Here is a 13,271-nt window from a genome sequence, read left to right on the forward strand (position 1 = left end):
CACATGGCCAAAAAATAAATGAAAATAATATCTGTTTATTTCTTGTGTGTGGAGGGGGAGTTAATCCACATTTATTGTTGTTCATGTATTATTAAAGTGTAACATACACTGTTAATTATATTATATACATATACAGGCCATTCCACCTAATGGGTGCCAGCTGCTTGTTGAAACTATAATTTTAACTTATTTTTGATCTTTTTAAAACTCTGAACCTCTTTCAATATTATGGATAACTAACTTAAACATTATGGATTTATTATGAATTTATTATAAATATATATATTTTTAAAGCATGAATGGGATTAGGACACACACAACAATGCAAAAAAATACATCTCTGAAGGATTTTAATAATTATATATCATGGTAAAGTTTGTAGTTAAGAGAGTTAAGAATGTTCTAAGTAGTTCTTATTAATGCTTTTAATTACATATCTACTAATTACTTTTGCAATTAGTTCAATGTACAAGACACTTTGCGTAATAATAAAATGCATTTTAAAGTTTACATTTAGCTTGCATTATTCATTCCTCACTATTGATGTGAGGTTTGGGTAACTGTTTTAATGGATCATCCAGTTAAGTCCAAATTTTAACTCATCTATCCAGCTGATAGTAAGAGATAATGTTGGATAATTCTGAAGTCTTTGCTCTCCATTACTACACTCTGTGCAAAGTGCAATGAGATTGAAAGTGTTAGCAGTTTGGGTCATCTTAGTCCTTCTCTGAAAAATGACTTGGACTCACATATAATTATTGAAACTGTAATGAAATCTGCAGTTGTTTGGAAGTGGTTCGATGATGGGGATCTGAAATTAGCTTTGATTAGCTTTTATTTCATATTATTTTTCCGTTCCACCTTAAATGCTGCAGCCCCTGCTGTCTGTTGCACCATTTAAGGTAGAACGGAAAGTTAGATAGCTAGCTACTGAGACAAACTACAAGCAATCTTTTTTATGCTTGTTATGAAGAACTCGCCATAAAATATTAAAAACTACATATTAAAGGGTGGTGATATAGTGCTAATTGGCACTTAGCACTTAGTGACACAAGTTCTTACATTTGTTGGTTTCTTTGGTAGTTTGTACCCCCATCTTAACAGTGATTCTCATACCCGTCGGTTTGAAGTGTGCACCTTAAAAATCTCAGCATGAAGAGCTAACAAGCCTTATCCCTTCCCTACCCCTCCAGCCTAACAATTTATGCCACATCAGCGGCCATTAAAGAGAGGCGATGTCTGACTTTACGTGTATCAGAGGAGACATCTGCTAGCCCTCACCCTTCGAGTGTTGGGGGCGTGATAGTGATAGGGGGCTCAAAAAACACCGTATCCAATAAAAGGGATACCTGTTTTTTGCTGGTGACTGTTTATGTCGTTCCCTTTGTTTTATAGGTGCACTTTAATTATCACCTTAATTTAACTGAATTAATACTTTATTGAAGGTTTTAGTGCAGGTTATGGAATTAGATAAAGAAGTTTTTATAAAGTTCAGCTGTGATTTTTGAGGTATTTGTTTCCTTCCTGGCTCTCTGCCAGAATGATAAACGAAAGTAGAAGGTAAGTGAAGAGTAGCAGCCATATCTGATCTGATCGGGTTTGGAGCAAGTTAAATCTAATGTCACTGCTGTTTCAGATTTGAAGATAATATTTACAGACTAGGCTAAGAGAGGGTCTGAAGCCAATATAATGGGTAAGTAAATTCTACAAACATTTGTAAATTATTGTCTTCTTTTAAAATTTGAGTCTTTTTCTGAACCGTTGCTAAAAATGGGCATTGTTTCCTCAACCAATCAAATAAAGAGATTTTTTGTTAAGTGAATTCTTGTCCCAATTTACTTTTCAGTGTTTAAAATAATAAAAACAGTGTTGTGAACATTCTTAATGGGTTGAAGATTTTTTCATCCCTGATAGTAACAGAGTATTGAATAATTGTATTTAAGAGTATTGAATTGGTTGCATTGCATCTTTAAATGTTGGTGATGGAAAACAACCTTTTAAACATTGCCTAATTGGCATTGATTAATATTGAATTTCTTAAATTAAATCAATGTTCATTATTGTTATAATCCGTATTGTTTTAAATGTTTATTTCTACACTGCAATAACACATTAAATATATAAGAGGATATATGGTGACCGAATGCACTAAATTTTCATCATCTGAAATTACTTAGATGAAAATGGCAAAGAAGCATTTCATGGTGATTGAACAAATGATATTTAGATGATCAGATGAAATCACTAGTTGGGTGTTGAAAATATTCAATATAATATGCAATACATATTTTTAAATTGTGGTTCGCTACATGCATTTTTAATACAACTTCAAATATAGGAAAATGTTGCAAAATACAACCTTTTTAAAAAAAGAAAGTTGTTAAAACAAAACAGTTTCATGCACCTATTATAAACATGTCATGTCTTCTTTTTTCTTAAGGGTCACACACCCCTAAAATGTTTTTAAACATTAAATTTGATGACTTTCTCTAGAATAATCCTAATATTATTATTCCACTATTAATGGGGATCGTTAGTGTGGCTGATAACAAAAGGGCACAGAATCAAGTGGGGGTATATATAGTTGAAACACACTGTGTGTGGAGGATGGCCTTAGCCATGTATTATGTGTGTGGTAAAACAAGGTGGAGTAGAACCTGTTAAACTACATAATAGACTCTAACCCACAGTACTCTGTTTAATAACTGGAAAAACTGTGTACTATAAATACAACTGCACAGGGTTTTGTAAACACTGACTTTCTGTTTATCCTGATCTTCTGTGTTGTTAATTATTGTAAAGCTATTTAAAGTGCCATCCACAAAAGGCCTGTCAGACTGAGCTACAAGTTTTCCAAACATTAGCTGACAGAACACTTACATTTTAAGTAAAGTTTATATACACTTATTGCGAAGACAATTCTAATATTTTTTGGTGTTCAGTTATGTGTTTGGGAATTTGAACTTTTTACAATGTAGACACAACATATATCTTTATTTAAAAACAAGATTTTGATGCACATATTTCATTGTTTTTATACATACAGGATCAAACATAATTAGTTTAAATCTTGAGCTCCACACTATAGGTATAGTACTATAGGTAACGTCTGTGGACCAGACGTTACCTATTAATGATTATTAATTCAGCAGTTACAAAATGTTATTTTTTAAACTTGCCAATTCTCTCTATTATACTTCTATCTCTCTACTGTAAATTTTCTGTTTAATACTTACCTTCAAACAAACAAATGAACACAAGAGTCCAATGAGCTCAAAACAGATCTGAGAAGGATTTAGCTACTGAGGGAAAAAGAATGAACTGATTCAATGTAATGCTCACTCACACTGTGTGATGTTATGCTGTTAGCTATATTTTTCTTCCTGTAGTATAGTAAAGCATTTGAGACAATTATTGTATAAAGTTTACTGTAGCTGAATATCTTTTTTTAAATGTTTTTTTGTAGAGCTTAGAGCTGTGGTGTTTGGAGGGAAGTTTTCTGGGAAGACTTTACTGATCAATGCTGTGTTCAGCAACAATTTGCCTCAGAATCAAAAGAGGACTGCTCACTGTCAGAAACATCAGGGAAATGTGCTCGGAAGAGAACTGACCCTTGTCGACACTCCAGGCTGGTGGAAGCATTTTCTACTAAGTGATACAGCAACCTTTTTAAAACAGGAGCTCATTCAAGGAGTTTCTCTGGTCAATCCAGGACCCCATGCCATTATATTGGCCATTGAGATTGACATTCCATTCGAAGAGAAGCACAGGAAAGCTGCAGAGGATCACCTTAAACTTCTTGGTGGCCAGATCTGGAAATATGCTTTTGTTGTGTTCACGAGAAGCCATTCTCTGAGGGAGAGAACTATAGAGGAGCACATTGAACATGAGGGAAAAGCCCTCCAGTGGCTAATTGAAAAATGTGGGAACAGATATTGTGAATTTGACAGTACAGTCCCAAATAACACTTCTCAAATCAAACAGATGCTGGAAATGATTGAGAACATAGTACAAAGAAACAATAGTTGTTACTTTCAAATTGAGGCTAAAATACTGGAGGAGGCTACAGAGTGGAGGGAAACAGTGAAGACCAAAGCAAAATCCAGGGAGTTAAAACAGCTAGAACAAGGAACCGAGCTTGACAAAGACGGTAAGTAATTATAGTGTTTTTTTTAGTTGTTTCCAGAGTACATAAACTGCACTTGGTTCCTTTCTTTATAATTTTGTTTTATTTCCCTCAGAGCTAAGAATTGCATTGCTGGGTTGGGTGATTGCTGGAAAGAGTTCAGCTGGTAACATCATTCTGAACAAACAAGTGTTTGTAACTGGTCAAAGTACAGTTAATTGTTACACTGCACATGGAGTAGTGGATGGAAGACCTGTAACTGTGCTCGATACACCCAGCTGGTTTAAGTACTTTCCTTCTCAGTTCACTCCACCATGGATAATGTCAGAAATTCTACAGAATCAGACCCTTACCTCTCCACACTGCATCCTTCTCGTGATTCCTGGAGACACTTCATTCAAGGAGGAACAGAGAAAAGTAATTGAAGAGAATATGAGCTTCCTTGGAGAGCAAGTTTGGAGACACACCATTGTCCTTTTCACATGGGGTGATATACTTGGAGATCTGACCATAGAAGAGCACATTGAGAGCGAAGGTGAAGCCCTCCAATGGGTGATAGATAAATGTGAGAACAGATATCACGTCTTCAACAATGAGGAAAGAGAAAACCGTGCTCAGGTTACGGAGCTTTTCCAGAAGATTGATGAGATGATGACTAGAAACATTTTTTTCCGGCCAAGTATCGAGATGTTTGGTAGGATTCCAGCACAAGATGAAGTGAACACACATTCAGAAGCAAGCAGTGATGATAGTGATTTACAGGACATTGTGCGATATGTTGATGAGGAATGGAGGAGAAGAAACAAAAAGCTTCTTGAAAGGGTTACAAAGGTGGAGGAAGACATGAAGGCAAGACTCCTAAAAAGTGACAAAAGTTTGGAATTTCCTCCAAATTGTGAGTTTTTATAATACTCAGGTTCAGTGTTTAATTGTTGAATTTAAAATTTTAATTGTTAATAGAATTTAACATTGGACTTTTCTTGCAGTCAGTGGGACAACTTTGAACACTAAACCAGAGGACAGCATTGAGAAGCAAGAGCCTGAAACAGAACCAGAGTCATGTAGTAAGTACTTCATCAACCTGTTTATGGCATTAGGTTTCTGTAATTAACTTAGAATACAATTCTATTAATAATAAAAAAAATCATGTTACACACAATTGTTTATGTGTTCTGGGGTGTGTACACCTATGTCTGGGGACAGATCTAAATGAGAAAAAACGACCCTTACAAATCAAGGAAATAAAGGATATGTTTGATCGAGAGTGGAGCAGACGAGAGGAGGCATTAATGGGAAGAGTTCTGGAAATGTTTAGTGAGCTCAGATGTGGTGAGTAGCATACTACTGTTAATATAGCTGCTCCCAACCTTTTATTAACTGGTTGATAAAAGTGCCGCGCTCCGACTGATGGTTTAAACGTTTTATTACAGGTATGTTCTGTCTTACAACGCCCAAGAACACCGTGAATACTGAAATAAAATGCACAGTGGCAAATACACATCAGTAAAACCGCCATGTTCCAGTCTATGAATTGTTTAACTGAAAATTACTACATAAAATGTTAATGCTCTCAAACGTAATTTACACACCTACAAACACAAGAATATTTACCTTAAATGACTATACTGTGTGCACCTCCAACCAAAAGGTTAGGCATTGCTAAAGTCCATTTCTTCCTATTTCACAGCCCTTTGTCTTTTATACCGCTTGCACACACCGACTGACTATAAACGAGACTTACATTTTTTTCCCCAAGTGCACCATGTGACCAACTGATCAACTGCTGACGTGGTCAGATCATAGACTGTATATAGTTGGACAGAGCATCATCTCTTAAAAGTGAAGCCACCACAGGTCGGGCGCCCCCTGCTGTTCGGCTGCAGAAAGCTGTGTAACCCCACCCATTCCCATAGGTTTCAATGGCAAAACAGACAACTTTCAATCACGTTTTTTTCTAATATACTGTAATTCTACCTCCATTATTTAAATGCAACAGCTAGTGTAACCTCTGCTTATATTGTCAAATTTTTATATCCCCACAGAATTGGGTTTTTAAAACTTTATTCGGCTCTATTCAAAAAAGGTGTGGTTATGGTTAAAGGGCTGCTTATGGGCGGGACCAATAACGGACCGTCAGCTCCGCTCCGCCCCGCTCTGCAGTCTGTGACCGCGAGGCAGCCCTCAGGGGCGGGGTTATTTAAATGAGTAGGCGGTCTCTCCACAGCCTTTCTCCCTCCTCTGGTCTCTACTGCGCAGACTCTGGTCTCTGAATCACCAAAATGGCGGAAGATTTTGGCTTCATTTTCATTGAATGAATGGGAACGGCGACACGGCGTCCATCTTTATATACAGTCTATGGGTCAGATTATGTTATTAATTAAACAATTCCCTAAAGCATACACATACTAATCAGAAAATATACAAATATAAAATGGACATAAAAAATAAAATAAATAAATAATTAAATTCACACAAAAATAAATGCTTATATTACTGCATTCGCTACAGTTAATACACCGCAGGAAAAAATAAAGAAATGCTTTGAAAACATCTTAGTGTTTTGAGATTACTGTTACTGATATAAATTCTTTCATCCTCCAAGAACTGCTTGCATACTTTCTCCACCTGAGGCTGGGCATTGTCGTGCACCAGTAGGAACCCAGGACCCAGTGTACCAGTGTCGGGTCTGATAATGGGTCCAAGGATTTTACTTCTATACCTAATAGCAGTAAATGGTGGCATTGTCTAGGGATATGCCTCCCTAGACAATTACTTACCCACCACCAAACCACTCATGCTGAATAATGTTGTGAAAACAACAGAGCACCAGTCTGGCAAATGCACATGCCAAGGAAGTTCTGATGTGCTGGGCAGTGAGCACTGGGCCCACTACAGGAAGTCGGGTTCTTAGACCACCCTCAAACTTTCTACAAGTTTAATCAGAGACATTTACACCAGTGATCTGCTGGAGTTCATTTTCAAGGGTGCTGGCAATATTCTACTTGGTCCTCCCAAAGGAGCAGATACTGGTTCTGCTGAGGGGTTAACAGCCTTCTACAGCCTTGTTCAGCTTGCTTAGAGTAACAACCTGTCTCCTGGAATCTCCTCCATTGCAAAGCACAGCAAAACTTCTGGCAATGGCACAAAATGATGTGTCATCCTGCAGGAGTTGGACTACCTGTGCAACCTCTGTAGGTTCAAATCAATGCACCATGGTACTAGTAGTGACTAGTGGTGTCAATATCGAAATCGATCGAAATTATGTCATGGTCTCGAGCATCGAAGTCAAAAAGATGATCGATGATCCCTCCCTCTAAGCTACGCAAGCACGCGTGCGCGCTACGCAAATGGCGCACCACTCTACGCAAATAGCGCACCACTCTACGCAAATAGCGCAGCACGCTACGCAAATGGCGCAGTACACGCCGCGGACATTGTGACTGCTGAAAGAGCAGCCCTTTCTCCAGAGAATGTGGACATTCTCATCTTCTTAAAGAAAAACTTGAAAATATAAAAATAACAGTTGTTTTGTCTAGCCTCAAATATGTTAATAGTTTTGGTACCTTAAGGAGCATCTTTTTTTTTAGATAAATGTAATAATATGTCTTTGTTAAAGAAAAAAACCTTGTCATTCTCAGGGACCGAGTCTTATTTTTCATGTTTAACTGTTATAGTAGGATAGAGTTCAGTTTGTTAAGGCTCTAATTGTTCTATTATTTTGTACATGACTGTTCCTGTATTTTTTTTATGTTGCACAATTGCTGTTTAATAGTGCACACTGCTGCTACCAAAAAAGCCACTAGATGGCATTACACATATATCTTAATTAAATTATTTAAATTTGACCACTAGAGCCTAATGTGGTGTATTACTTGTATCACTTTGCATCACTTATATCAAGCCCACCTTTTGAAATAAGATATTGTAAATTTGATTAATCAAACCAATGACTGACCATAGACTAATGTAAAACTGGCATAGGCCTCTCTGCTGTAAAAAAACAAAAAGAAAATTGAGAATCGAATCGAATAGTGACCCTAAAATCGGAATCGAATCGAGGATTTAGAGAATAAATTATGAACTATGTAATAAATTATGAACTGGATCTTGTGTAATCACAAATATCATTAACAGTTAACTTTGCCATATGCTCAGTTCTGTATAGATAATAAAACCTGTGATTGTATTTGTAGTTGTATGTTTACTTGTGTGTTGTCCTTTTTCTACAGATGCACATTCAGAGCCAACCGAACATGACAAAGAAAAATCAAAACTGAAAGTCACAGACTGGTTACAAAATCAGTCTCTCGGATACAATTCAGCTTCAGGCAGTAATCAATCAGACACTTGAGGGTTTGTCACATGATTTTTCAGTTTAATGAGTCACTACTGCAGCTCCAAAATAATCAATTCCGCTGCAATTTGGGTTTATGATGTTTGTTGTTTAGATTAAAGAATATACGGATGAGCCATTCAAAAGGAGGTGAGACGTATCCTGTTATGGTATTTTTGTATATGTCAAATAAGTATCTGGACACCTTTTTGAAGTCGTATAAATGCATGTATTGCTGGTTTAGGTGTTGCCTTGCAAATTCTGCCCAATATGTAGCTGCACACAAGTCACCATGCCCAATGGCATGTGGCATCATTGGGGTATCCAGCAGTTGAACTTTGCATGGAGTGATGAAACTTTATCTGTTTCCTTTAGGAATGAATAGAACTGAAGCTTGTGATTCAGAATCACACATGTATAAATACTAGAGACCCAGACTTGTGTAAAAGTACTCTATTAAAAGAGTGATTTGAGTAGAAACGAAATGGCTTTTTAAGCTACACAATTAAGTGGCAGTAATAAATAATTCAACATATAATGTATACAGTCAGTGGTTAATTCAAAGAACTGAATGATGAACCTGCAATGTGAACCTGTGTCACCTGTAGCTCCCTTCAATGGACTCATCAGAGTTGCACAAGGCTTCAAACATCATTTGTACAATGATAGTTCTTCATTCTTCTATTCATCCATTCATTTATTCATTCATTCATTCTATAATACTATATGGAATCATGCTAACAGTATTTAAAATGTGTCAGTAGTAAATGATAAAATTATCAGGTTGTATTATCAGATGTTAAGGAAACATGCTGAGTTAAAGTACTGGCAGCTCTCGTCAGCAGCACTTCAGCCAGTACGTTACTATTTTGACTTTGTAAGATAAAACAGAAGGCTACTCAAATATAGATGTATATGTTATCTGTTAAACTAAGCAGTATATGACTAGGACCTGTAAAGCAGTAGCTCCAACTTCAACTGTATTTTTGGAGCATTTTTTCTGGTATAATAGGCTTGGCTTAGGCTAACGCAGCTAGCGGTGCATAAAGCTAGGTTAGGTTGAACGGATAAAGTTCACATGAGTCAGTTTATAATGCGCAAACAATAAAATCACTCCAAACGTATTCATTAGTTGATTAACTTACTATGACTCATCGTTGCTTGCCATGGTAGAAGTTACTGGACTGTGTAGATTCAGATTTAGATTCAGCCTCCTCAACTTAGCAACCCAAGTTAGCCTTGCATCTGAGGAGAGTTTGGCAGGGCAAACAACTCTGTGTTTTGAAATTGCACTGCTGTAGCTATTTCACACGCTCACTCTCATTTCCTACTGAATGCTCCTATAATAATTATATTTCACGGTAAAGTGTATAGTTAGAGAGCGGGGACAGTGTTCTAAGTACTTTTTATTAATGTTTTAATTACATATCTTACATTTGCAATTAGGTTATGTACTAGACTATTCTTAATAATAAGATGTATTTTAAAAGTATTTTGTGTGCTTATTTATACGTCATTTCCTGGGGACAGAAATATATCCGATTTATTAACCATTTGATGCACAAAATGGTCAGAAGTGACTTGACACAGTTGTCATTTTATATATTTTTGCAATGAATTGAATAATTCAATATTTAAGGTGTTTCATCAATTATGTGTTGTGTTATCAAATAAATAAATCATTAATCATTTTCTATATTCTAAGTTTGCAGTAAATGTGTTGTTTTTGTTTGTTTATCTTCATTTATATCTTTCTTTCTTATGAAGAAGCACAGCTTTTGTATTTCTTGTATTTTGACTTTTATTCATATATTGTGTATAAAACAATAATAATCAAAATCAAAATTAAGTAAAGTATTAAACTAGAAAATACCAAATCAAATGCAAGTAAATTTCTTTAAATAAAAAAAAGAATACTGGTGTTATCACAACTGTTTAGTGGTTAAAAATACTAACTGTCACGTGGTCCCTGTCTGTTTTCGTGTTTCTGTGTTTATTTACCTTTTTTGTGCCTGTCTCTGCTTGTGCCTATGAGTGTGTCTCCCACGTGATCCGTGTTCCTCAGTGTTTCTTGCCTCACCTGTGTTCAATTGTAACTCCGCCCCTTAGCCCCAGGTGTTTTCTGTTTCCCGTGTGTGTGTTACACTATTTATAGTCCGTGCTCCCTTTCCCTCGTGTCGATTCTTGTGCTTTGTTAGCCTGTTATGGTTGCGTCTCTGTTCCCCGTGTTTCTTGTTTTCGGTTTAGTTTTGATTTATTTGTTTATTTTTGTCTTGTTATATGTTTAATAAATTCACTCGCATTTGCATCCGCTCTCCTCGTCCTTCCTTCCCGCACCCTGACACTAACACTACTAGTAGATTTAGCTACCTAAAATAGACTATTTCAACAGCTATCTAGCTGATAATAATTATAACTTCCTAACTTTACATAAGACACTCCCAAAGGTGTCTGCATTTGGGTTTACAAATTTCACCACCCTGAAAACGTGACATTATGTGTGACAAAATTACAGGTACATAATTAGTATTTGGCAACACCCACTGCAAAAGTAACTACTTTACTAAAACATTTTGATGAATAGGTATTTTTTGACCCATGTGTGTACATTCATTGTAGTAATAAAATAAATATTTTTGTTCATAAAGCTTTAATGGTAGTGGTATTTAAAAACAAGATATTTAAAGATTGCCTGGAATATTTAATCATAAAATAAATTGATTCTAAAATATAGATAAAAGAAAAACTCATTAATAAACCTTATATAACCTGGGAAATCTTTGACCCATGTTGTACATTAGGGAGTGTGTTCATATTTTGCACATCAAAGTGTTAAACATTGTTGTAATTATGTATATATTATGTAATAATTATTTAAGATAATGAGACCGAATTAAACACCTTAATTCAATGTGTGAGTGTGTGTGTGTGTTTGTGTGTACACGTGTGTGTGGTGGGGGGTGGGTGAGTGTATAGAATGTATGCTTGCCTCTTGAGGAGTCAGTTGGATCCAGGTCCCTAATTAGTAGTTGGATTATTTCAGAAAATAGTGTTGTTATTGAAGAGGCCTTTCTCTGGGTCTTTCACCTTCTGATCTGGACATCTAATTTTTGACACATAATTTACTATTTGCATACACTTTCTGTTAAGTTTTAACAAAAGATCAAACTTTTTTATGTTACATATAAAATGGTAATATGCTTTCACAACTAATCAGTCACAATGAACAAAAAGTTAAAAAATATAAATCAATAATTAAGTTAAGATAATACAGTTAAGATAGCAAAGGTACAATAAAACATGATATATATATATATATATATATATATATATATATATATATATATATATATATATATATATATATATATATATATATATATATGTGTGTGTGTGTGTGTGTATATGATTGTCCACTAACCCAGACAGGTGGACTCTTTCTGCTTTTCCATATCAGCTCTTTTGTCTTGCTGACGTTAAAGAGAAGAATGTTGTCTTGATACCAGTTCTGTAAGTATCACAAGATCTGTTTTTTTTGTGACAAGTTCCAGCAGATAAAATCAGACCAAAAATCTTAAATATTCATGGCAAAAGGTACTGCAGGATTGGGAAATAACCCTGATTTTACTGTTTTTCATAATAATTTTAGACTTTACTATTTTAGACTACTACTTTCAAATGTTATGTTGATTTGTCTAATGGCAATGGTAAGACATTGTAAAACATGTATGTATGTGTATGTGTTTTTGGCATAACATTAGGCTTATAATATTTCAACTACTTATTTTTTTTCTGCGGCAAAAGGAGTACAACATACATGTTTAATAAATGGTGTACAATGTTATTTCTGAAATTAAATTACACATACAAGGTCAAAATTGCATTAATATCCATCAGTTAGTTTCTGAAACACAATAGGTTTACCAGTGTTAGATCAACACTATTAGTGTTGTCTCTTTTTATAAACTGTAGAAGGAACTAGTGATGCTTTTTCCAGTTTTGACTGTATCATTTGACCACATTTCTGAGCAGAGTTGTCAGAGTTCAATTAAATGTGATGGTTTCTGGCATGAAAAATATACACATATTTAGACACAGGCCAAAAATCTTGGATTGCTTGGAAATTAGGTCTTTGAGAAAGCCATTCTAATAGTTTAGATTTAGCTTGCATTATCCATTCCTCACCATTGATGTGTGTTTTGGGTAACTGTCCGGTTGGATAATCCAGTTTTGTCCACATTCTAACTAACGTCTAACTGATAGTAAGAGGTAATGCTGGACAATTCTAAAGATGGCTTTTCTCTCTATTATACCACTCTGTACAAAGTGCAACGAGATTAAAAGTGTTAGCAGTTTGGGTCATCTTTCAGTCCTTCTCTGAAAAATGACTTGGACTATAATTATTGGAACTGTATGTTGTCCTGAGTGGTCAAGCAGACTAAGGTGCTGCCACTATGATCTGAGGATCGCCATATCGAATCCAGGATCATGCTGCTTACCATCAGCAGTCGCAGTCTAAGTAAGTACAGTGGGCCATGCTCTCCCTGGGTAGGTAGATGTCATTCTCTCCCCACATCACTCCCAAGAGGATGTCAGTCAGCACAGGCGTCTGTTAGCTGATGTTTCATGATTGAAATAAAAAAATAAATAAATGAAAGAAATGGCTTTCAGAGACATTTCTGACTAGGATAGGATTAAGCATCCCTGGTCTAGGCCCTTTTTATGAAAAGTTTAGCTGAAAAAAAAACACCTTAAACCTAGTGCTGGTGCAGCACAACAGTGTTCAAAACACAACAGCTAGTGACTGTTTAT

General features: G+C 35.7%; 1 protein-coding gene across 1 annotated transcript in view; it reads left to right on the plus strand.

Annotated features, from left to right (window-relative positions):
• Positions 1–1,689: 1,689 nt before the first annotated feature.
• LOC111196720 (GTPase IMAP family member 8-like) overlaps positions 1,690–13,271 on the plus strand; it is a 31,624-nt gene continuing 20,042 nt past the window's right edge. Inside the window, exons 1-6 of the mRNA XM_049485115.1 lie at positions 1,690–1,693; positions 3,467–4,150; positions 4,242–5,021; positions 5,113–5,190; positions 5,330–5,455; positions 8,356–8,609. Of these exons, the coding sequence (XP_049341072.1) occupies positions 1,690–1,693; positions 3,467–4,150; positions 4,242–5,021; positions 5,113–5,190; positions 5,330–5,455; positions 8,356–8,477 (1,794 nt within the window). The 3' untranslated portion in view covers positions 8,478–8,609. The remainder of the gene's footprint in view (positions 1,694–3,466; positions 4,151–4,241; positions 5,022–5,112; positions 5,191–5,329; positions 5,456–8,355; positions 8,610–13,271) is intronic.

Source organism: Astyanax mexicanus, chromosome 11, assembly GCF_023375975.1.
Source record: "Astyanax mexicanus isolate ESR-SI-001 chromosome 11, AstMex3_surface, whole genome shotgun sequence".
Taxonomy (NCBI): Eukaryota; Metazoa; Chordata; class Actinopteri; order Characiformes; family Acestrorhamphidae; genus Astyanax; species Astyanax mexicanus.